This window comes from Poromitra crassiceps (genome assembly GCF_964638095.1).
Source record: "Poromitra crassiceps genome assembly, chromosome: 10".
NCBI lineage: Eukaryota > Metazoa > Chordata > Actinopteri > Beryciformes > Melamphaidae > Poromitra > Poromitra crassiceps.
The window spans coordinates 38,261,558-38,287,379 of NC_139631.1; the positions used below are offsets into that span (position 1 = coordinate 38,261,558).

General features: G+C 47.2%; 1 protein-coding gene across 3 annotated transcripts in view; it reads right to left on the reverse strand.

Moving 5' to 3' along the window:
- The window catches only part of tncb (tenascin Cb), a gene marked incomplete at its 5' end in the record, with an annotated part of 51,198 nt that extends 34,176 nt beyond the window's left edge, over positions 1–17,022 (reverse strand). For all 3 annotated transcript variants that reach the window (XM_083644010.1, XM_083644008.1, XM_083644009.1), the window contains 6 exons: positions 171–440; positions 9,085–9,238; positions 9,836–9,951; positions 10,550–10,813; positions 14,546–15,766; positions 16,527–17,022. In XM_083644010.1, coding sequence (XP_083500136.1) covers positions 171–440; positions 9,085–9,238; positions 9,836–9,951; positions 10,550–10,813; positions 14,546–15,766; positions 16,527–17,022 — 2,521 coding nt within the window. The remainder of the gene's footprint in view (positions 1–170; positions 441–9,084; positions 9,239–9,835; positions 9,952–10,549; positions 10,814–14,545; positions 15,767–16,526) is intronic.
- Between the last annotated feature and the right edge of the window lie 8,800 nt (positions 17,023–25,822).

Genomic DNA, 25,822 nt, shown 5'->3' on the forward strand with positions numbered 1-25,822 from the left:
TCCATGACACACAAGTGGAGGCTTTTTGAACTGTTGCTACCCTCAGTGCGCCGCCGGAGCAATTAGGTGGTGCTCATCTTCCAATCATCGCCCCCTAGAGAGATAACCCCCAGCGAGTTGATTGAAAACCAGATACCTGCCAGTCATGTGCCGTCAGTCTTCAGTCTTACCTGTGAGGAAGGTCTCGTAGATGGGAACGCTGGTGGCGTCTCCCTTGCGGGCCATCAGAGACACCTCGTACTCGGTGTCGGGGCTGAGGCCGGCCAGGTGGTGCTGGGTGTCTGTGGAGGACAGCGTCACGGTGCTGCGGGCGCCGGGCTCCGAGCTGGGCCCGTACGACACGCTGACCCCGTCCACCTGGGCCACGGGATGGGACCAGGCCACCAGCGCCGTGGTGTCCGTCACGTCGCGCACAAACACCTGGCCGGGGGCGTCGATCACTGGAGGGGGTGGGGGATAAGGTATACCATTACAGTTCCCCAAAGAGAGGAATTTCAAGTTAAGTTACTGCGTATCAAGAATCCATCTTTTTTTTTTACAGTCAGTAAAGGCATCATGGCTGGACTTGACTCTTGATTGGCTGGTCAGTTTGCAGCATTTGAAATGAGAAGCCTCCACTCAGCAGGTTTACCTCATGTGCCTTTGAGGAGCTGCTGTTGTCGGCGGCCAATTAGAGTCTAGTATTGTGAGGACTACAAATTCTCAACTTTTGACTAAACTACATTTATTTGTGAACTATAAACAGCCATGTGTCTGGTTAAAGGAATAGTTCACCCAAAAATGAAAATTCTGTCATCATCTCCTCACACTCATGCCAGTGAAACACAGCTGACATTTGTTTGTCCATATAACACACAAGGACGTTCCCAGCACAACTTGGTAGCTGGCAGCCTCTCCAAATCCACTGAAGTCAATGGGAATCAGTTCTTTAACTCGTTGAGTGCCAATGACGTCGATCGGCGTCAAAGTAAATAGTAACGTTGAGTGCCAATGACGTCGATCGGCGTCAAATGGCGTTTTTTGACGGTGGGACGTGGATCAAAGCCTCCTGCATCTCCTGTAAAAATATTGTAGCTATTGAAGGTGTATAACCTATTTTACGGACCCATTAGGTGGCGACAGTGCTCTCCAGATTAGAGAAAGTTGAGGAAAAACAGCAGAAAAAGCCCCGTGATGAAAGAGAAACCGATGCATGAGCCAGAGCGGCACAGATTGCTCTGGCTGGAGTTAACGTTAGCTGCGAACAGCAGCCAATCCGCTCCCACAAATGAGCCCCTCTGTCTCTGCTGCATAGTTTCTCCACACGATTAGCCGCCAGAAAATAAAACCAAAGCCAAACCATTCTCTTCTTCGTCTGCGTTTCTGGGGTTTCGGTTGTGAGCTGGGATGAAGCTGCGTCCGATTATAGGCTTTCTGCTGCGCGTTTCAAAGTGCGCTGCACCCAGTCTATTTTCGGAGCACTCAGCCTTGTGCGCCGGCTCCCAGCGCGACACTGAAAAGCCAAACCATTCTCATGAGAATGGTTTGGCTTGGCAAATCAATCAGCTGTTAAGATTTTTACTAAATTATTGTGTAATAGAGGCCTTAGTCTTTTTGGAAGTCTGAAGAACTGGTCCCCACCGACTTCAGTTGTTTTGGAGAAGGCTGCTGTTGAGTCGTGCTGGCAACCTCCCTGTACCGTATGTTAGATGAACAAACTTCACCTGTGTTTCAACTGGCAGGAGAGTGAGTAGATGATGACCGGATTTTCCTATTTGGGGTGAACTAAGGTGTCGACCAATCAAATTGCCAGGGAGAAGATTTAAACAACAGAAGTCAAACTAGATCAAGAAAGGGAGAAGTTGATTTTAGTTATCTCAGAAGATCCTTTACCATGCCTACCTACACCACGACAGAGAAGAAATAGCAGCACCTGGAAGTAGTAAGCAGCCCCTTACAGTTTCCCGGCAGTGACTAGCTTTAGCTTGTGGCTTATTTTTAGCAACATACTGCAGCTACTGTAACTGTAGCTAATGTTCTATCATCCTATCCTATAATAAGAATGTGAACTGCCTGTGAGTGAGTGAGTGAGTGAGTGAGTGAGTGAGTGAGTGAGTGAGTGAGTGAGTGAGTGAGTGAGCAAATTGTGTTCGGCAACAGCTATGCCATTTTACGCGCGATTGCGTTGAATCTTTCAGGAAGTGCAAAGAGCGCCCCCTGCGGGTGACCTAACGGAGCCGGATTTTTGAATTAGGTAATTAGGGGCGACTAAATGGCCCAAAATGGCTCATTAGTGGCCAAAATGAGGTTCAGGTTCAGCACCACGGAGAGCTCCATTCGTTAGCTAGTGATGGAGCTCACCTGAGCGGAGGAGCACAGCTGAGCGGAGTTGGAATCAGCCAGGGAAGTGGACTATGAAAACCCTCTGGGGGGGGAGAGAGAGGAGAGGCTGCATGCCAACTCTGTGAGCGAGGCCCGACTAAATGGCCAGTGATTGTGCGCGCCAACGGGTATCAGAACTATAATAAGAATGCAAAGTGTGTGTGTGTGTGTGTGTGTGTGTGTGTGTGTGTGTGTGTGTGTGTGTGTGTGTGTGTGTGTGTGTGTGTGTGTGTGTGTGTGTGTGTGTGTGTGTGTGAATGAGTGAGTGAGTGAGTGAGTGAGTGAGTGAGTGAGTGAGTCAGCCAAATACACTGCCCTGGTATTCTGCTAGTAAATATTGAGAATGATGATGCACTTTGACCTCTTGCCTTCTAATGCTCACAGTTGCACTTTGCATTTGAGCAGGAGAAAAGTACAATGGCCCAACGGTGGCAGTGTTGCTGCCTTGCTCCTCCCATTGAGCTACAAAGGGAATAGAACCCCTAACCCTCACACTGGATCACACTGGACCATTACGGTACGAGACAAGAGCAAGGAACAGCAGAGGTAAGTGGAGGAGACCGAGGGTTGGGTTGGGTCAGGGTGGGAGGATGCGGGCCCGGGTTATGTGCGACAATACAGTCACGCAGCGACAGTTCGCTCGCCTTTATGAGGTTATTTGCACGATTCAGCGATCGGATCCCCGCGCCATGAAGGGCGCCTTCCTCCTTCCGCCGGTGGAATTGATTTGTCACACGCAAGCAACTCCAGGAGAGTCAACCTCCCTGTGCAGCGCTGATAATAACATGACACATCTGCATTGAACACAGATTTGTCTTCTGCAGAGGCGCTGCTGTAACGATAGCATTATCCTGGGAGGTTGGCTTCCCTCTGAGCCTGCCTGCTTGACTGACGGGTGGTGGGGGGCGGGGCTGGGGGGGGGGTTGGAGCTGAGCACAGGGACTCACTTCACACAATGAGCCCCTCAGCGGCACGCTAAGCCCACAGTGTGAGCCGCACGCCGCTGTAATGGCAGGCATGAAGAAGAGAGTGACAGAGAACTCTGCAACCTCATCATCCCAGCTGTGCTGACACCCGCTGCTATGTGTGCACAAGTGCATGCATATTGTATAAGTATATACAGTATACTTGCTTGTTATAAGTGCATGTATATTCACCTTATTCTTTGCCCATACAAGGACACTTCTGCATGACGTCATTTCGTAATCGTCTTTCCGGTTTTAAACACGGAAGTAGAGTACGCCTACCGCAGGCATTTAGACTTGCCAAAAAGCTGTTTTCAAGCTAAAAAAACCCCAAACTGTTTTAAAGTTTTCATATTTGTCGGGGGAGAACGTAACATATATGTGACCAGTTTATCAGAATAACGCCTATTGGAAATCTTTAACGAGCAGCGAGGACCGGCAGCGCTGACTGTGCTGACACCGGTCAGACTAGCTATCTGTCAAACCCCACTGTAGTTAGGCTACTGGCAGTGAGAAAACACTGTCGACGTGCTTTTGTAACTAACGTTAAATGCCGACCGGGTACAGCCATCGGCTCCTCGCAGCAGTAACGTTATGAACATGTAACTGAAGTTGGCCGCAGTGTCGCTTAATTCTGAATGTTGCCGTTGCCACTTCATTCATACTGACGTTTTATTTTGAAAATGGCCGCCAACTAGCGCTGAACCGGAAGAACAAATACGTTGCGTCGAACGCGGAAGAGAGAAAAAGTGGGCGTGGTGAATAAGGTGAATACAGTATACGGTACTTGCTTGCTATAAGTGCATGCATGCATATATTGTATAAGTACAGTATACTTGCTTGCTATAAGTGCATGCATGGACATATTGTATAAGTATATACAGTATACTTGCTTGCTATAAGTGCATGCATGCACATTGTATAAGTATATACAGTATACTTGCTTGCTATAAGTGCATGCATGCATATATTGTTGTATAAGTATATACAGTATACTTGCTTGCTATAAGTGCATGCATGCACATATTGTATAAGTATATACAGTATACTTGCTTGCTATAAGTGCATGCATGCATATATTGTTGTATACATATATACAGTATACTTGCTTGCTATAAGTGCATGCATGCACATATTGTATAAGTATATACAGTATACTTGCTTATAAGTATATACAGTATACTTGCTTGCTATAAGTGCATGCATGCATATATTGTTGTATAAGTATATACAGTATACTTGCTTGCTATAAGTGCATGCATGCATACATGTATATTGTTGTATACGCATATACAGTATACTTGCTTGCTATAAGTGCATGCATGCACATATTGTATAAGTATATACAGTATACTTGCTTATAAGTATATACAGTATACTTGCTTGCTATAAGTGCATGCATGCATATATTGTTGTATAAGTATATACAGTATACTTGCTTGCTATAAGTGCATGCATGCACATATTGTATAAGTATATACAGTATACATGCTTGCTATAAGTGCATGCATGCACATATTGTATAAGTATATACAGTATACTTGCTTGCTATAAGTGCATGCATGCATATATTGTTGTATAAGTATATACAGTATACCGGTACTTGCTTGCTATAAGTGCATGCATGCACATATTGTATAAGTATATACAGTATACTTGCTTGCTATAATGGCATGCATGCACATATTGTATAAGTATATACAGTATACTTGCTTGCTATAAGTGCATGCATGCATATATTGTTGTATAAGTATATACAGTAGACTTGCTTGCTATAAGTGCATGCATGCACATATTGTATAAGTATATACAGTATATTTGCTTATAAGTATATACAGTATACTTGCTTGCTATAAGTACATGCATGCACATATTATTGTATACGTATATACAGTATACTTGCTTATAAGTATATACAGTATACTTGCTTGCTATAAGTGCATGCATGCATATATTGTATAAGTATAAACAGTATACTTGCTTGCTGTAAGTGCATGCATGCATATATTGTATACGTATATACAGTATACTTGCTTATAAGTATATACAGTATACTTGCTTGCTATAAGTGCATGCATGCATATATTGTATAAGTATATACATTATACTTGCTTATAAGTATATACAGTATACTTGCTTGCTATAAGTGCATGCATGCATATATTGTATACGTATATACAGTATACTTGCTTATAGGTATATACAGTATACTTGCTTGCTATAAGTGCATGCATGCATATATTGTATACGTATATACAGTATACTTGCTTATAAGTATATACAGTATACTTGCTTGCTATAAGTGCATGCATGCATATATTGTATAAGTATATACATTATACTTGCTTATAAGTATATACAGTATACTTGCTTGCTATAAGTGCATGCATGCACATATTATATAAGTATATACAGTATACTTGCTTATAAGTATATACAGTATACTTGCTTGCTGTAAGTGCATGCATGCATATATTGTATACGTATATACAGTATACTTGCTTGCTATAACTGCATGCATGCACATATTGTATAAGTATATACAGTATACTTGCTTATAAGTATATACAGTATACTTGCTTGCTGTAAGTGCATGCATGCATATATTGTATACGTATATACAGTATACTTGCTTATAAGTATATACAGTATACTTGCTTGCTATAAGTGCATGCATGCATATATTGTATAAGTATATACAGTATACTTGCTTGCTGTAACTGCATGCATGCATATATTTTATATGTATATACAGTATACTTGCTTATAAGTATATACAGTATACTTGCTTGCTATAAGTGCATGCATGCATATATTGTATACGTATATACAGTATACTTGCTTATAAGTATATACACATACAGTATACTTGCTTGCTGTAAGTGCATGCATGCATATATTGTATACGTATATACAGTATACTTGCTTGCTGTAAGTGCATGCATGCATATATTGTATACGTATATACAGTATACTTGCTTGCTGTAAGTGCATGCATATATTGTATATGTATATACAGTATACTTGCTTGCTATAAGTGCTGAAGTGCTTACAAAAAGCATTTACCACCTTGACTTTTTTGCACATTTTCTTGTCACAAAGTTTGTCCAAAAGACGTTTCATAGTAAGTATTTCTAGCGGCGAAAGAAATGTATGTCAAAGTATAAAATTCCTGAAGATTCACTGAGCAAAACGTCAAATGCCCCAATAGTGACATCTTCATCCAAGTCCAAGGATTTTAAGGTGTAAGATGTATTTTGCTTCAGAATGTGGAGCACATTGTGAAATAGCCGTGTTACTCATGGACAGCATTATATTTCAGTTCTGTGATTTCACAGAATAATTCTTTTCTCTGACATTGCCACAGATGTCAATGAAGAAAGTGGACAGAAAAAAAGAGGACTGTGCCCTGCAGTGTCAGTCATCGCTGCAGCACTTGACTACGCCTGCTCTCATTGTAAAGAGGAGGTACGACCGTGTGGGTAAAGCTTGTGTGACAGGCCTTTAATGGCGTTTCCATGCACACTTGCTGTTGACTCTGGCAAGGCGCCGGCCATTTTTTTTTCCAAACCACAAATACGCGGAGAGGAGTGAGCCTGAGCCAGGGCTGGAAAGGGGTGAGCCGTCGATCGAAGTCAGCGTTGAACGCGGTGGTGAACATTGCTCTGCGGGGGTTGAAATTGCTTCACTCGGGATTCGTCGAAGCAGAGGTGCCCCCCTGGGGTGAAAGCCAACTCCGCTCGAGCCCAAAAGGTTCTGGTTTGAACTCCGGGAATGTTCTGCCGAGCCTTCATTTGTAAAAGAAAACACGTGCCCCCCGACAACTTCAACAGGAGTCGGTAGAGCGGTGTTTTAACCTGCCCCCGAGCCACCCTCAAAATAGGCGACTGACAAGGTGGAGTGGAGATTTCAAACCCTCTTTTCCCTCGGTGTTGATCCCCGACGCCGAGTTCTTCACGCTGTTACAAGCCATTGGGCTTTATAGCGACGCCGCGACGGAGAGATGATTCTCCTCATAACCTGCCGATAGGGGCTCTTTAATAGCCCTGCTAAATCACAACTTAGCAATGAAAAGTAATGAGCTAATCGCTCAGGGCTGACACGTCAGGCTGTTTTCAATATGCTGCCGAGGGGGGGGGGCTGCTGCAGCACGGACAACCCAGAGAGGGATCTGGAGACCAATGAACCCAGGCGTGGTATGAAGGTGACAACCTGTTTTTCTATTTCACTTTGGGAGCGATGATTTACGCCGCCAGAGCCTCTAGGAACGCGATCGCTTTCGTTCCGTGCCCCGAGAACGATCCCCCCCCCCCCCCCCCCCCCCCGAGACCCACTTTTTCAAGTGGATCCGGGGCACGGTTCTGCTGTTCCGTGCCCGGGCAACGGAACGCAATGTGGACACTGATCAAAAGAACCGGACCCGGGGTCAGTTTGGGGTCAAGTGCGCTCGGAAAACGGTCCCGGGTCCCCTAATGTTGAAACCGCCTTAAGTCACATCCTCTCAAGCCGCTGCGGTCAGAGTGGTGGAAGAGGACTTTAAAGCAAATATTCCACTTAGTTTTTAACATGGGGCTTTATTCAGCGCCGGCATTGATTCAGTCATCACCAATGCAGCTGGATGAGTTTGTAGCGGTTCTTTTCTTCCCATTCATTTGAATGAAGCCACAGAAATAGCCTGAAAACCTTACAAACCGTAACATGTTGATGAACAGATTCAACAACAGCTTTCACTTATAAGACAATAAAGTCCTGGGTCATTCACCATTTTGCCTTCTATTCTTGCTTTACACAAAACATATTTCATTTAAGATCCAGTCGCCCAAACAGGAACTATCTCTCCTAAATGGTGTTGTATGTTCTCTTGTATCAATAAAGAAAATGCTATTTGGTGAAATTGTGTTCTAAACGTTGGACCCACAGTCAGTTGGTCTATTTTCCTCATTCACATGAATGAGTAAAGAGCTGAATGGTACAAACTCCTCCAGCTGCATCTGATCTTGGTGAGGAGCTTATATTCTGTTTTTTTATGGTGGTCAAGAGCCGAATAACCCCCATGTCTCTAAGTGGAATATTGCTGTAAGGCTTATTCCCCTGCATATGAATAGAGCGATTAGGGTTGACACTGGCAGGTCTCTGTGTTGAGAACACACTATATTATGCATTCTATTTACCAAGTGCAAAGCTAGCATTGGTAAGAATGAAAACTATCAAGTGGTTTATTCGTAATCCTTATTTAATAATTCAATTTGTTGTTTTTTCCCAGCATCCATTATTCATGGCTGGGGAATAGTACGTCTCCGCTCGATAAGAATAAGCAAATGCTGTGTTTATATAAAGGTCATAAACTGGAGCATTTTTCAACTCGCCGACTTCTGCGCCTATCTATCAAAAATGGTAAGCCGGGTTACTGGAGAGCGGCTCAACACTCTGGGCTGTGTACCGTGTTTTCTCAAGGTTGTGGGTTCAAATCTGCCTCACCATCTCATTTGTTTTCTTTCTTTGGTTGTGGCTTACCTGAGCTTTCCACTGCAAGCTATCTCATGAAGCAGAAATGGCCTTAATAAGAGATATCCACCATCCACCGGGGGGTGGGGGGGGGTGGGGGGTGGACACACCAATTCTTACAAAATGGTTGAGACCTTCACTTTAGAAAACCCTTCACTTTATCATTGAAAGGGTAGACCCCTTTGTTTTGATCAATCAGGCCATCTTAAAATAAAGGCAGATAAGCCCCCGTTAGCAGTTTGAATACACTCACTTGTGACGACGTTCTTGGAGGCCGGCGGGCCGCGGTTCTTGTTCTTCACTACCTCCAGCTTGACCTCGTACTCCTGGCCGGGGCCCAGGCCCGACTGCTCAAAGGTGGTCTCCGGATGGCCCAGGGAGTTGAGGATCTCGCCATTCTCCTCTTTCTGCCAGCACCAAAAAACACCAGTCATCAGCCGCTACAAAGACCATAGGCCTGGCATCGTGTGTGTGTGTGCCTGTGTGTGTGTGTGTGTGTGTGTGTGTGGCGCGGGTTGGCCAAATCATACAGAATGGCGCTCTGGGTGGTGTCTGGGCTACAGGGTTGACAGGGTTGACAGGGTTTCAGCAGATCCCGGTAGCACTGTTTGTTAAGGTTTATATGAGCACTCGAAAAGAAAAACAAAGTGTCGAGCGTCAGGATAATAATCGAATCGCTCGTCGCCCTTATGGTCGACGGAGCCCTCAATAGAAGCAGAACAGGACATGCTGATAGCTTTAACTGCTGGGGTTTTCTGTGCTTTGGCTCGGGGCTTAAGTTATTTTCCACAGGATACTCAACCTGGTCCACACGTACGCACACGAGGCCATTATTGAGTTTGGGAGTGTGGGGGGTGGTCTGCAGCGGGCCGTGTGTGGTTTCTACCAGAGGAAAACGGGGATAATGATAGCCTGTTGCTAGGCCTGTGCGGAGTTCAACCGCCTCCCCCGGTAATACAGGAGATCCGTTAAGAGGCGGGGCGGGGCAGGCCGGCTGGACTCACGGTGTTTCTGAAGATGAGGTTCCAGCCGTCGAAGGGGATGTTCAGCGGGTCCCACTGCACCTCCACCGACGTCTCCCTCACCGACTTGAACTTGAGTCCCTCAGGCTCAGGGAGATCTGAGAGGACGGGAAAAACAGTCTGTTTAATGAACTGTTTTCAGGACAAAAAGGAGAATCAGAACTAGCTAGTAGGGGGTGGGGTGGGGTGGGGGGGTCGATAGCCCGGGTAAACCCGGCCTCCACGTGACCTCTATCTATGTGCTATCAGTCACAAGAGTCTGTGGACTGATAGCACATAGATAGAGGTCACGTGGAGGCTGGGTTTACCCAGGCTAGGGGGTCGATACAGCATGGTATCTCAATATTTTGTATGGCAATATATCGTATCGCACGAATGCCAAGTATCGCAATATTTTATTATATAAATTGTCACGTTTTATGGCAGGTTTTTATGACAGTATTGGTCAGTCTGTGTGCTTGACAATCTCATTTTGCAGTGAGATGAACAGACTTTAGGGGCATCATTTGCATTTGGAAAAATGTCATAAATCGCAATATATCACAATATTTTTTAAATCACAATAATATTGTAACATTGTATCGTGACTTAAGCACCGTGATAATATCGTATCGTGGGAATTCTGGTGATCACCCCTACTCGCGAGAACATGTACAAGTAGACTATGTCTACCCCACGTATGTGTGATTCACATACGTGTCGCCACTCTGGCGCTGACGGGAACGCTCCTCTTGTTGTTGAGAATGGCGTAGACGCTGATCAGGTACTCCACGCCGGGTTCCAGCTCCCGAATGGTGGCCTTCTTTTGGTCCCCGGTCACCCGCATGTCCAGCTCCAGGCCTCCAGGGGCCGTGGGCACATAGGTGACCAGGTACTCGTTCACCAGCATCTCGTTCACCCAGGACAGGTCCACGGTCTCCGGGGTGACCTCCACCACCGTTAGGTCCTTGGGCGGCGACACTGTAGAGAGACACTGGAAGTTTGGCACTGGAGGGAGATGTTTTCTCCATTTCAATACTTTGAATACAAAATTCAGACACATGTCAAGGAGGATGTTTTTTTGCAGTGATTGAAAGCTTGTATGAAAGCTTTTTTGTATCTCTTCCATTTGTTTTGTTTACGCCTGGCTACACTGCAGACCGTTTAGGTTTCCTATTGACCCATTTTACAGCAACCGTTTTGAGGTGGTTAAAGCAGGTGTAATCAATAACATTAATAATGGTTCCATTCCATTTAGGTGTTCCAGTGCCAGGGCCCACGTTAATGTTATTGATTACACCTGCTTTACTTCCTGCTTTGCCACCTCAAAACGGTTGCTGTATGTGAAAATGAGCCTGGAGCGCAGCCCTGAGAGCCTTACTGACTGGCCCAGACACACCCCTTCAGTGCAGACAGGTTTCTAATCAGCACTTTCCAGTTGTTGTTTTTTACACGATTCTGCAGAAAATAACTAAACAATCGAAAGCAAATTGTCAATTCACTGTGTAGCCAACGGCCATGGAAATTCACAACCCCCCGTGTCACCATTTACCCTCCGCATTAAACTGGAACAATATTAATTCATAGAAATTGTACTGCAGCCGAAATGATTATTTTTTGTGCTGTCAAGTGGATATGTTCCCAGAATGCATTTGCCAGTGTAAACAAAATAGATGACATAAAGTGGCCCAGTCAGATGGCACAGGTTAGATATGTATGGACTAGAGCAGGGGTTTTCAAAGTCTGAGACTGTGGGCCCCCCCCCTGACAACTCCGTTCAAATCCTATTTTTATTTTTTTTATTTTTATTTATCCTTTATTTATCCTAGATGCCTATGGGATCGTGATTATGTTATTTGATCCCATATAGACACTCAATAATTGAGCTAAGTTAGCCTGATGTTGCTGTTTGACTTCAGACTACATCAAATACATAAAAAGGTCTGTCTGAAGGCATTTATTTGTTCTGACTCCGGGAAAGTGGGGAAAACTGTAAAATTCCCCAAAACGACAGAATCTCTGCTATCGCTTGAACCAAAATCAGGTTATCTCCCTTTGAGAACTAATGTAATAACTAATGTAACCTCGTGGGGTACACACACTATATTAGATTCCCATCCAAACCACATATATTTGAGATGAATTGTAAACAAACATGCAGGTTATTTTGTTAACTGCTCTCAGCCAAGTGGACTGTCGATGAATAACTATGGAAAGCTAAGAGCCAGGCATAAAGAGAGAGTTCCTGGAAGTGACTGGTTGGTGTCTGTTAGAGAATGGAATTACCATGACTGACAGTTTGACATATGCTTTATAGGCAAATGAAGGCAGAGAGAAACAGAGAGAGGAGGAGGGGGATAAATCTGTGTGCGTCGTGCAGTCTGACCTGACTTGGAGCCTACAGGGCTCCTGTCTGTATCAGCAAGTGTTGCTGTCTCATGGCCATTGTCATGCTGAGCCCTCTGAAGGCCAGAGCAAAGGGGAGAAATCTCCTGCTTGATGAGCTAGTTATATGTCTCTGCATAGTGCAAATATGGATTTGTGAGATGTCTTATGACTAATGACTCGTAGCATTAATTACTGTATGTGATTGTGTATGCAATTATAGCTTATAGCTTATTGATTAGGAAATGCCCATGGAACTTATATTTTCTCCAACAGTGTCTATATAAGAGATCTATCACCCATGGAGATACCTGGTTTCATATGCACTCGCCGAACACTTTATTAGGAACACCTGTACACCTGCTTATTTATGAAAGTATCCAATCAGCCAATCCTGTGGCAGCAGTGCAATCCATAAGAACAGGTAGATACAGGTCAGCAGCTTCAGTTAACGTTCACATCAAACATTGAGGAAAATGTGATCTCAGTGACTTTAACCGTGGCATGGCTGTTGATGCTTTGAGTATTTCTTAAACTGCTGATCTCCTGGGATTGTCATGTACAACAGACTCTAGACTACAGTTTACACAGAATGGTGCGAAAAACAAAAAAAACATCCAGGTGAGCGGCGGTACTGCAGACAGAAACATCTTGTTGATGAGAGAGGTCAGAGGTCAGACTGGTTGGAGCTGACGGAAAGGCGGCAGTAAACTCAGATAACCTCTTTGACTACTGTAGAGAACCTCAGAATGCAACACGTGGATCCTTGAGGCGGATGTCACTTTGGTAGCCGGTTAGCCTGGTCATAACCATCCTGAGAACGTGAGCGCACATTCAGTTTCATGTATCAGTCTGGACTGGACTTCCAGCCGCACCCAGCCATTTGCTGAAATTGCAACGTAACCAAGCCAATATTTGATGATGTACCCGGACCAATCAGGGACTGTGTTGTAGTTGATTATGTACAAGAAACAGAAAAGCCAGCGCTCAAAATAAATCCTTTTGGTTTTTAATACCTTCCGTAGCAGCAGTGACAATCAATCAATGGACGTACGTTTCGGCACAAGCCTTGCACCGTAGCTTTTGAAACTCTTTTGAGAGTGCTCACTTGTCGTGACTAGTAGTCGTCACTGACTTTTTGGACACTAGTTGATTATGTAACCTGGTCAATCAGGGCCACCGCTGGCAAAACAGTCTGTCCGTCTCCCGAAGGGTTGGCTGAAGGACTGGATTCGGCGACGCTGATTAGCTGAAGGACTGACTGAATTTGGAGACGCTGATTGGCTGAAGGAGTCGTGTGTCAAGGCAAGTACTCCCGCCCACTGAAATCGATGTGAGCAGCTAGAAGTCCCGACCGTTACGTGAAGTGAAACGGAATGTGAGGTCACATGATCAGGATGCTTTTAACCAGGCTACTGGCTAGTAGTTGGTTGACTTTGAGCTGAGAGGTTAAACTTACCCACTATTAGTAAGGTGTTCCTAATAAAGGGCTCATTGAGTGTATGTAGTTCTTTAAAGCAGTGGTCTTCAATCATGTGCCATTGAGCCCCAATAGTCTGCCGGGTTTTCATTCCAACCAAAGACTACATCAGCCGGCTTCACAGATGAGTTCCTCCCTCTCTTACCGCTTTCAGACAGACACGGTTCTGGTTCTGGTTCTGGCTCTGGCTCGGTTCTGGAGTCTCAGAACCTTGGTGCTTTCTGGCGAACCAGCCCGTGTTCACACCAGTTTAAGCGGAACCAAAGTGGGAGGACATTATTCGGTAGTCCTTCTTCAGTTTTTTAAGTTGATTAATTATTTGGTCTGGCGTTCGAGTGAACCCAGCCTTGGCCATCTCTTCCGCAAGTTCGGCATACGACTTGCTCTTTCTTGTACTGCTTTCTAGCTTTTACTGAGATTCGGTAGATGCCCAAATCGCCACTAAACATTTGGTTTCCTCAGGAGACCACTGCAAATTATTTTTCTCCGTGTTGTCACTGCCTTCTTCTCCTTCCTGCTCGTTTTCACAGCCTAGAATGAGACACGTCCACTGATGATGTCACGGTTCCGAAAGGAAAAACCAACTATTTTTTGGTTCCGCTGAGAACCAACTTTTCAGGTTCCGAACCAATTATTTTTTCCATCTGAACGCGCCGGCCGGTTCAAATTAGGGTTCGGGAACCTGGAACCGGCACGGAGCCCTGCCGGTGTGAAAGCCCTATCTGTGATGTTTGGTTGGCCGGTGGTTGAGAACCACTGCTGTAGACCTCATCTGTGACGCGACCAATGTGTGCTCGACATAGAAATCTGCCTTGACTTATCTTTGATGTATATATGATCTCTCTTACCCTCAGAGCAGTCCTCCCCGATGAAGCCCTCATCGCAGACGCACACTCCGTTCTCGCAGCGACCCTGGTCCTGGCAGTCCCCCGGGCAGGTGAGAAGGGAGCAGTCCGACCCGGTGAAGCCCTCGAAGCAGACGCAGGTGCCGTCCACGCAGTAGCCTCTCTCCAGGCAGTTGTTGGGGCACGTCTTCTCGCTGCAGTCGTCACCGCCGAAGCCCTTGTTGCACATACACTGTCCGTTCACGCAGCGGCCGCGGTTCAGGCAGTCGTTGGGGCACGTCAGCTCTCCGCAGTCCTTGCCCGTGAAGCCGACGAAGCACACGCACTTGCCGTCCACGCACTCGCCGCGTCCCATGCAGTCTTTGGGGCAGGTCCTGACGCTGCAGTCCTCCCCGGCGTAGCCTTTGTTGCACATACACTTTCCGTTCACGCAGCGGCCGCGGTTCAGGCAGTTGTTGGCGCAGGAGAGCTCGCCGCAGTCGTCGCCTCGGTACCCCGCGTCGCACACGCACTCCCCGTTGACACACTGGCCTCGGTTGCTGCAGTTGTCGGGACACGAGAGGACGGCGCAGTCTTCGCCCTCGAAGCCCGGGTCACAGATGCACCTGCCGTTGAAGCAGTGGCCCCGCTCGTTGCAGTTGTTGGGACAGGTGAGCTTGGAGCAGTCCTCCCCGCTGTAGCCGGTGTGACACACGCACCGGCCGTTGGCGCACACGCCGCGGCTGTTGCAGTCGCCGGGACAGGTGACCTCGCCGCAGTCCTCCCCGGCGAAGCCCTCCTCGCAGTAGCACGTGCCGTTGATGCAGCGTCCGCGGTCGTAGCAGTCGTTGGGGCAGATGAGCTCGGAGCAGTCGAAGCCCGTCCACGGCTCGTCGCACACGCACTCGTCGTCCACGCAGCGTCCGCGGCCCAGGCAGTTGTTCAGGCAGTTGGTCTGGGAGCAGTCGGTGCCGATGAAGCCCTCCTCGCAGAGGCACATGCCGTCGATGCAGTGGCCGTAGTCGCCGCAGTCCAGCAGGCAAAGCTCGATGCCGCAGTCGTCGCCGTCGAAGCCCTCGAAGCAGACGCACTTGCCGTCGGCGCAGCGGCCCTGGTCCTGGCAGTCGTTGGCGCACTCGGGCTCGGTGCAGTTGGGGCCCCTCCAGCCCGGCTCGCACACACAGCTGCAGGTCTCGGCGCTCCAGTTGCCACGGCCGTTACAGTACGGCTTGGTGCTTACTTCACCTAAAAGAAGGAAAAAGCATTGTGTCATTGTTACAGGACGTAAAGTCGAGCAAAATAACATAAACAATCCAAGGCACACACATGATGCAGGCCTACGATGGAAATAAGTCAGTTGACTTTATTGCATTTTATCCTCGTCAGAATGGTTTGAATGGACGTATTGTTGCTCAATGGGTTTCAGCTTGATATGTATTTTAACATTCTTTCCAGGGTAGGAAATTAGCGGGGGGTTGGGGCAAAATGCCCCTAAAAAAATCTAGAATTGCCCTTGGAACTGGGGTGACGGGGGCTTTTAAATGCTCCCATAAAATAAAGAGTTTAATACTTTCTGTATTTTAACATTATTCTGTATTTGCAAAGCGTGACTCGAAAATGGCCAACTAGGCTACCGTTCAACCCCCGCCCCTCCTCCTCCTACTAGCATTATTTACCTCTGACAGGCAGCACAAGCTAGCTGGCCAGCTAGTTCACTCATGTTTTTGCCAAAGTACATTAATAACATGTCAGACAATCAACAGTGTTGTTGAGATAGGAAATGGGTGATTGTTTATGAACTTTTAGAAATAATAAAATATGCTTGGATAAGAGTCATTGATTGGTCTGTCATGCTACATGTGCAACTAAGGTACCCTGGAAAGTATCCAAAATGCCCCCAAAATATATTTCACAGGGGCAAAAATAGACCTCGCTTAAAAAAATGAATTTCCTACCCTGATTCTTTCTAATAAAATCAATCAACAAATATAATCAATCATTCCACCTGTGACTTGAGCTCCGCAGCAGCCTGACCCGCTGCCGCACTGCTCTCTCAGACTGGACAGCTCGGACTCCAGCATCTCCAGCCTGTTCAGGATGTCCTTGATGTCGGGCAGGTGGTTGTCGCAGCCGCACGCCTGCCTGGGGATGTTGATGCGGTGGGTGAAGACGATCTGGCTGTCTCCGTCCAGCGTGTGCTCCACGTGCTCCGTGTTCTGCATGTCCGACGACGACGGGACCTCCTTGTGCTTGAGCTCGGTGCCGCCGGGCGACTCCAGGTCCACGGAGCAGAGGGAGCTGGCGGGGACGTTGATGTTGTAGACGTGGTTGAACACGACGGGCTGGTCCGGGTCGGGCAGGGTCAGGTTCTCTTGGGTCCTCTTGGGCATCAGGGTCTCTCTGCGGTGGCGGATGACTTTCTTGACCAAGCCGGCGGAGGCGAACTGGAGGAGCAGCGCCGCGCTCACGCAGCCTAGGAGGAGGAGGCCTTTCATCCCCATGATGACAGCCTGACACTGGGGCCTCTGGAGAAGTGGTGGCCGGGAGGAGAACGGAGTCTGTACGGCTTTCTATCTAAGTTGTTGTCCGTGAGTCCTGGAACAAACGAAAGCATAGTGTGAGTGGAGAAATGATCGATTCTTCTTGAGAAATGACAATAAAGGACACCATTCACCTTTACATTGTAGCTTTGTGAGACGGGTGATGGATACACATTTTGATCAAGCCTGTCACCTTTTGTCTATGGGACAGTCTCTCTGAACTACTAGACAACCCTGCTGTCCCTTTAGAGTTGTGTTAGGGAAGATACTGTAATGGCCAGCCACAGTCAAGAAGCATACCCCAGGCCAAGAAACTAATCCTGAAGGACTGGAAGTCCCCCTCTTCACCCTCTTTTCAATTGTGGCTGATGGATATGACCTCTGTTATACGGATGGAGAGACTTAGGTTCCTGAGGACTGACTCACTTAAGAAATTCTCTGCCATCTGGGACCCGTTTCTAGCCTACCTCGTTGAGGTTGGGGGCGACGGGTGATTCCCCAGACTGGTTCCCCATGGATCCCCTGTGTCGGATCCCGGGCACAATACCTCTTATAAGCATATAAGCTGTGTTTTTGTTTGTTTGTTTTTTCTTTTGTTTTCCTGTGTCTGAGCCTGTTTGTCTTGTTCGTATGTAGTTCAGAAAAATTGAAAATAAAATATTGAAAAAAAAGAAAAAAAGCATACAGAAATGTCTTGCTAGTGCCTTTTCTGGTTTGCCCTTGCCATGCAGGAAACGAGCATCCCGACACCCCCCCCACACACACACACAGACACACACCTGGGAGCGTGACGTTAGTGATATGGCGTAGTATCCCACTAAAAGCAATTAACCTTCCACTGTTGCCCCTCACAGAAGACCAGTCCTGTTCTCTGCCTCTGACCCATTTTAGCCCCTCTGCTCATTCGCACGCACGCACGCACGCACACACACACACACACACACACAAACACACACACACACACACACACACACACACACACACACAAACACACACACACCGTGCTACACAAACACACACACACACACACACACACACATACACACACACACACACACACACACACACACACATACACACACACACACAAACACACACACACACCGTGCTACACACACACACACACACACACACACACAAACACACACACACACACACACACACACACACACACACACACACACAGACACTTAGTGGATGACATTAGGGCATTCTTTTCGCCATTCCTCCGAGGACCGAGAGTGGCAATTACAGCGAGGGCGCCGTGTGACCTTGAGGATGTGGGGCTTTATTTTGTGAGCACACACACACACACACACACACACACACACACACACACACACGCTCCCTCATGACAGGCTGCCACAAACAGCCGGCAACACCTGCATGAGCCTCCCCCTCGCAGCCCCGCCCGCACCACAACTCAAGCTGACAGATGAATACCGGTGTGTGGTTAGGACCATCTGTGGGGTTCCTGTGAGCAACAAAAGTCTGCAACTTCCCCCTGCTGCTCGCAAACATAGCGGGTCAGCATTCCCCCGGACCGGACCGCTCTCCCGACAGCCCGGTTCTGTAGTGTAGTAACATGATCCTCTCCCTCCCCTAGGTTACTGCATGGGCCATTTCAAAAGGCTCCTGGGAGACATGTTGTTTCTTTAAAAAAAGTAACGGGCCACTGGAAAGAATCTGCTGAGTTTGAATGGTGGCCCGGAGCCCACCTGAAAACTTCATGTTTTTCTTCTCCTTTGATCTTGGTGTCAAATGAAATATACTGGTCGGTTAAAAGTGGGCGTCTAGCAGAGCAGCCTGCAATATGAACCTACTGTACGTTAAATAAATGTTCTGTGCGAACGAGGGGAATCTTCTTGACACATTTGTAGCGTTATACTCTAATGAGGTATCCAGTCATTTATGTGCAGAAACATGAGAGACATAATGCGTGTCTTCTCATTAGCCTGGAACGAGCCTGATATTCAGACTTCATCGTCAACTCATTCACTCATGTCCTCTTCTGGTCTGAGATTGCCGTCCCTTCAGAGCATGTCTATGAGGGGGCGGGGCTTCGGCCTTCCCCAACCAATCACTAGAGACCAAGGTGTCCACGGCAACCTAACCTCGCGTCACCAGGCTCTTCCCGAGGCGACCGGCCGGCACGGCAGGGTAGCCGCAGCAGTCTTGCTCTGCCTGCTGGAGCTGCATCTCTCTGGGCTCCCTGGCTAGCACACCAGTCTCGTGGAATAACACCTGGCTAGCACACCAGTCTCATGGAATAACACCTGGCTAGCACACCAGTCTCATGGAATAACACCTGGCTAGCACACCAGTCTCATGGAATAACACCTGGCTAGCACACCAGTCTCATGGAATAACACCTGGCTAGCACACCAGTCTCATGGAATAACACCTGGCTAGCACACCAGTCTCATGGAATAACACCTGGCTAGCACACCAGTCTCATGGAATAACACCTGGCTAGCACACCAGTCTCATGGAATAACACCTGGCTAGCACACCAGTCTCATGGAATAACACCTGGCTAGCACACCAGTCTCATGGAATAACACCTGGCTAGCACACCAGTCTCATGGAATAACACCTGGCTAACACACCAGTCTCATGGAATAACACCTGGCTAGCACACCAGTCTCATGGAATAACACCTGGCTAGCACACCAGTCTCATGGAATAACACCTGGCTAGCACACCAGTCTCATGGAATAACACCTGGCTAGCACACCAGTCTCGTGGGATAACACCTGGCTAGCACACCAGTCTCATGGAATAACACCTGGCTAGCACACCAGTCTCATGGAATAACACCTGGCTAGCACACCAGTCTCGTGGAATAACACCTGGCTAACACACCAGTCTCATGGAATAACACCTGGCTAGCACACCAGTCTCATGGAATAACACCTGGCTAGCACACCAGTCTCGTGGAATAACACCTGGCTAACACACCAGTCTCGTGGGATAACGGATTCGGGACCGCAATAAAAGATGAGATGACTTGGAAGTGAGCGAGGATGTAGGACTGAAGTGGTAAGTTCTGAAAATATGTGTCTCATTTCAGCATCGGTTGTAGTCGGTCGTAGTTGTAGTCGGTCGTAGGGGCGGCTTTAGCTCAGGAGGTAGAGCGGGTCGGCCAATGACGCAAGGGTTGGCGGTTCGATCCCCGCTCCCTCCTAGCTGCTGTCGCTGTGTCCTTGGGCAAGACACTTAACCCTCCTTGCTCCTGATGGTGTGTAGGCACCCTGCGTGGTAGCCTGCCGCCATTGGTGTATGAATGGGTGAATGTAGACTATCTACTGATTGTAAAGCGCTTTGGATAAAAGCGCTATATAAATGCAGGCCATTTACCATTTACCATTTGTAAAGCGCTAATGTTAGCATTCGCTAATGCTAACGTTAGCCGAGCACAGCTGCCTTTCATAGACGATATGAACCGTTTAGCTGGAATACATAAACAAGGCACACATTTTCAGAACTTGTAACATTAAGTCCAACTTACTTTCTGACTTCAACAAGTCCTAATTTTTGTTTGGTCCGTATAGCCTTTGCTAGGAGACGTGTTTCATACAACGCCTCTGGCCCACCTTCTACAAGTCACAAGCACAAGCTAACCTAGCTAGCTAATGCTAGCCAGCTTCTCCACGTTAAGCAGCCAAAGTCGGCCGACTTTGTACTTTTCGTTTGATCGAACGTCTTATCGTAAACTGCAGTAACTAATAAGAACGTCTTATCGTAAACTGCAGTAACTAATAAGAACGTCTTATCGTAAACTGCAGTAACTAATAAGAACGTCTTATCGTAAACTGCAGTAACTAATAAGAACGTCTTATCGTAAACTGCAGTAACTAATAAGAACGTCTTATCGTAAACTGCAGTAACTAATAAGAACGTCTTATCGTAAACTGCAGTAACTAATAAGAACGTCTTATCGTAAATTGCAGTAACTAATAAACTAAACTAGTAAACTGCAGTAACTAATAAGACACTCGTTAAAACGTTTGGCTGCTTCACGTTTGTACTGTAGCTACGGCACGGTAGGCTGTGTGTTAAATTGCTAACCTGCTTCACGGTAATCTCTTCTTTGGCCACAGCTGTGTCTGTTTCTGTTGTGCATGACTGACAACAGCGTTAGCCAATCAGCGCCCGTGATTGGATTTTCAACCGGAGAAATATTGTTTGCACATGGCGCTGCCAGACCAAGAAGAGCCAAATCCACAACTGTGGAGTGGGCGTGGCTTCGGAGCCAGGCTATACCGGAAACAGTAAGGGAGGGCAAAAATTTTAATGCAGTTTTGGCACTGGGCAGTATAGACTTGCTCTTCAAAAGTGTCTGTTCTGGGATGTGTTCACCTATTTTATTTGCACTTCAGATTTTGCACACCTTGGCACAGACGCTGACACCAACCATTTCCTACCAGTGTGTGCCTTGGCTTCGCTGCTCTCTTGAGGTTAACGCCGACGGTTAGCGGCCAACATGAAATTGTCTGAATAAGCGGAGAGAAATTGCAGGCCTACACAGCAGCCGTATTACAAACCCTGCATGCTTCGTTGACGATAAGATAACAACCGAAGGGATTTCATTTGGTGGAGCTGATGATGCGCCGTTACAGCTGACCGGGTCAGAGTGACACGGTGGACCACGGTAACGAGGAGCGACAGACCATCAGGCTGGCCGGCCGCGGTCCTCTGTGCAGGAGCACGGAGGCTGACAGCCCGCAGGTGATGTCCGAGGAGGAGGTGCTCAGTCTCCTGAACCCGGCCTGACGTGTGATTAGGGGGGCTGACGGATGAGCTCTGCTTGGAGGGATCCCACGGCTTCAGTACCCCCCCTCCACCTCCACCTCCACCCACCAGCCCCCTGATTAGACAGGCAGGGATGAGTGCCTCTCCATGATGGGGGCACTGTAAAAGCGCTAATGTAGCCCGCTGCTATGAGTGCTGAAGATCTTGGCCCCCGGGGGGGGACGGGTGGGGGGGGTTTGTGAAAAAGACCACCCCCCCATCTCGATCACTCATTCACACACGCACGCACACGCACACACACACACACACAAATACAGTCAAACTGCTGTGCCCAAGCATCACAAACCAGGGATTAAATCGACAAAATAGCCAGAAAATTGCTTTGAGATGCTGCTGGGGTTTTAGTTCTGGGCGGATGGCTGCTGGCTTTCTCACGTTGGAAGGCTGGCTGCTCTCCACATGGCCCCTCTCTCTGAGCGAGGCAACCCTGAGAGACCAAAGCAGGCTTTGTGCGAGAAATCTGTGCAGCGCTGGCAAAACTCAGCGTTATTCAAAAATAGACGAAGAGAGGAAACTTACAACAGAATCCCAGAGATATTTCAATTCAGCGTTTTCTCCTCTTAGCTACCCGACGACGAGGCCTACGCACGGCCATTTAAGACAATGACAATTATGAGAATGTGAGTTGTGACCCTGAGAAAAGCCAGCGCTGATTCCCCCCCTTTTGGGACTTCCTTTCTCCAGCCCCCCTGTGGCCCTGGCACTGTGCTAAAGCCGCTGGCTGCTGGCACTCTGCGGATGGACGTGACACAATTTGACTGCTGCTCTGCTTTGTTATTGTTTCACTTTGGTTTCTGCATTTGGCTCTATAGTTCGCTTTTCAAAACGGCAACAAAGCTTGTTAGCGGCCTTGTCATCCAATGTCCAGGCGAATTTTTTGACCAGGGGAAAACCTGCTGGCACCCGGCGTTAGTGCAACCGATCTAAATTAGCCCTGTATTGAATGAGCGCTATAAAGGCAACACTCGAAGGTTTATACCTCACACAGTGGAGAGCTGGACATGCTTTAAAGAGTCCATTTGAAAAGCGATTAATTCCCTTTTGCCAGCGACTTTGAATGCATTGTTTCAGGATAAAAGCGAATATGTATGCCAATCATACATCTCTCGATCTCCATAGGGGGAAATCGGTGCAACCACGAGTTCTTCATAACCAACCTGGTTCAGATTGTTCAGCATGGATGAGCATGCGTGTATTTTACATCAGCAATGATGCGTGTACTGTACATCGTGTACGCAAGATGCAGCTGAAAAAGGCATTTCGATGCGACGCTCACTCCGAAGAAAAGTTAACAACCGCGCTCCGTCTTCTGAGCAGGCCAGAGGAGATGGTGAGATCCACACAGGTCAGATGTAATCCTCAGGAGTGTCTCTTTACATAAGCTTCCTCTCATACCTCCCTGGCTTCCCCATAAGCATAATGTAAAAAACATGCCACCTCCGGCCACTAACTCCTTCCTTCGCGTCCCTCGCTGCTGCTTCTTTTTCACTGCCATATTGTACGAGTCTAAATAGTCTATATATCGAATCTTAACCCTCTAGTAAATCAAAGGAATGCGTTTGTTTTACACAAAGGGCCAAGAGGATCACGATAAAGAGTAAAACCAGGACAGTCCACTCAGCACAAATCCCCCATAAGCCACTGGATATCCACATGGCAACATGCTGTGCTAAGATTTGTGTCTTTACCGGTGGCCTCTCACTTAGCCGTGATCTTGTTTTTGGACATTCAGTGTTCCAGGGGAACTCCAATAAAAAAAGGCTACACCTGTTTGTGAGATGATGACTTTAGCAGTGTTCTCCGTTCACATCAGTCCCCTCCCGTCTCTTCCAAATGAGCTTGACTTCCAGTCGCTTTTAGGGGAACGTCTGTGATTGACGAGGCAGACTTTGTGAGGATTTCCTTCAAACTCAGCCTATAGCCGCCGGGCCCCCATGCTGACAAAGCTCATCATCAAAGTTGTCCACCTTTGCTAAGCGGGGCCGACGCTAAATCAGAGCAGAACACTACTGCTCACCAGGCAATCAGCGACGGCCATCACCGCAGCCGTTCTGAGGCGAAAAAGCAATTTTGTTCGGGGTACAACCGAAAGGAAACCGTTATCGCTTTGTGCAACGGCCACATCTGTTAGATAACTTGAACGCGGAGCAACATGGTAGAGCAGACGGTATAGCCCCCCCTGTCCCCCCCTGCGCTTCTATGACACGCAGGGAGGAAAAACATCTGATAGCAGCGGCCGTGGGATAACAGCGGCGGCGGTGCGAGCAGACACTGCTGCTGCCTCCATCAGACACCGCCGCTGCCGCCTCCATCAGATCGCTTGACAACAAACTGAATAATGAAGCGGCGTGGCCCACTTGGTGTGGGAAAAAAGCTGTAAATATTCAACGACGACAACTACAAGTCAAGTCCCAGGACGGCATGTTAAGCAGGTTTGATACGATGCATATTCTTTCTTCTCATTTGTGAAGAATTTATCAAGCTTGCCTAGTTTTGTAGGTCACCCGTGACAAAAACTCTGGCTGGCCTTCTTTGGTACAGAGTCTAAATCTGGGTCGCTGGTAGGCTCTGAATGAAGGGTTATTGTCTGGGGCTCTTTTCACCTTGAGATGCACAATATGAATGTGACACTGCGTACTGTCATGGGGGGGGGGGCGAGCAGGAAATGGGCCTCGATCGATGACACCTCGGCCAATCAACGCCGTTCTAATCGCACCTTCAAGATGATCCTTCCATCTCAGCGGTCCACCATTCCACCGTATTGAAATGTGCTGATAAGCACATAACTCATCATCAACGGCAAGGTGAAAGAAACCTTCCATATCATCTCCTCTTAGCGAGAGCAGGTGAATATTGATTTGTCTCTACGGCATATATCTCCACCAAGGTCATAACCATGGGAGATAGCAAGTTGCTGAGGGCAGCACAATGCGGCTGTGAGTTTTAATCATCAAAACAGAGAAATGAATTTCCAGGAGGAGGCGTAGCGTGAATCGACTCGCCTGGCGCGGGATCGATGGCGCCGTTGTTTGCCGGTTTCTCAGAATAGGTTTTTCAATTTTTATCACCTCAGACGCCGGGGAGACACTCACTGTCGTTCTCTATCGCTCTTTTATATGAGCAGTGTGGCCGTCACTGTTGTGCTGAACCCAACCAAAGCTGACACCACGATAAAGAAGAAAAATGCTTACTTTATGGCTGCAGCAGGGAGAAGTTGGGAAGCATGATGAAGCGCCTCAACAGCAAGTGATCTTGTGATGTGAGGGGAAATGACTGGACAGGTGAGACCGATTGCAGAATTTGTGTAAAATACGGTGTAGGCCCCGACACTGAGCCACAGTTCATCGGCAAAAGACAAGTCCCTTCTCAGTCTGCTCCACTGGAAAACCCTTTTCCATCTTCTTTGTCACATTTCAAAGGCGGGTTCGTCTCGGCAGGTCACTGCACCCAACATAAATCAGCGCGAGTCGTCATGATGAATGTCAAACTTCCGTTTCAATACATCCATGTGTAGGACCTGAACCTGAACTTCTGTCTGTCTGTTTGATGTTACATGGATCCAGCTTCACAGATGAAAGGAAAAATCCTCAATTTCAAATGACTTGACTTTAAAACTTATATTTATATATACAGTATATATACATATATATATATATATATATATATATATATATATATATTTTTTTTTTTTTTTTTTTTTTTTATTGAGGATGTCTCAAAGTCAGAGCATTATTTCCACTGTGATCAATGTGCCTCATCATTCTAGTTTTCTGTGAGTGTAAATTTGTGTCATAATTACAATTGAAGACATCTAACTAAAAGTCCACCCCTTGAGGAAACCTTTACAGAGCATTTCACTTTGAATATGATCAAAATAGAAGTCTTCCAAAGCAGCCCAAACCACTCAAGGCGCTGACGTTAAATCAATAAAGTGCATCAATATTTT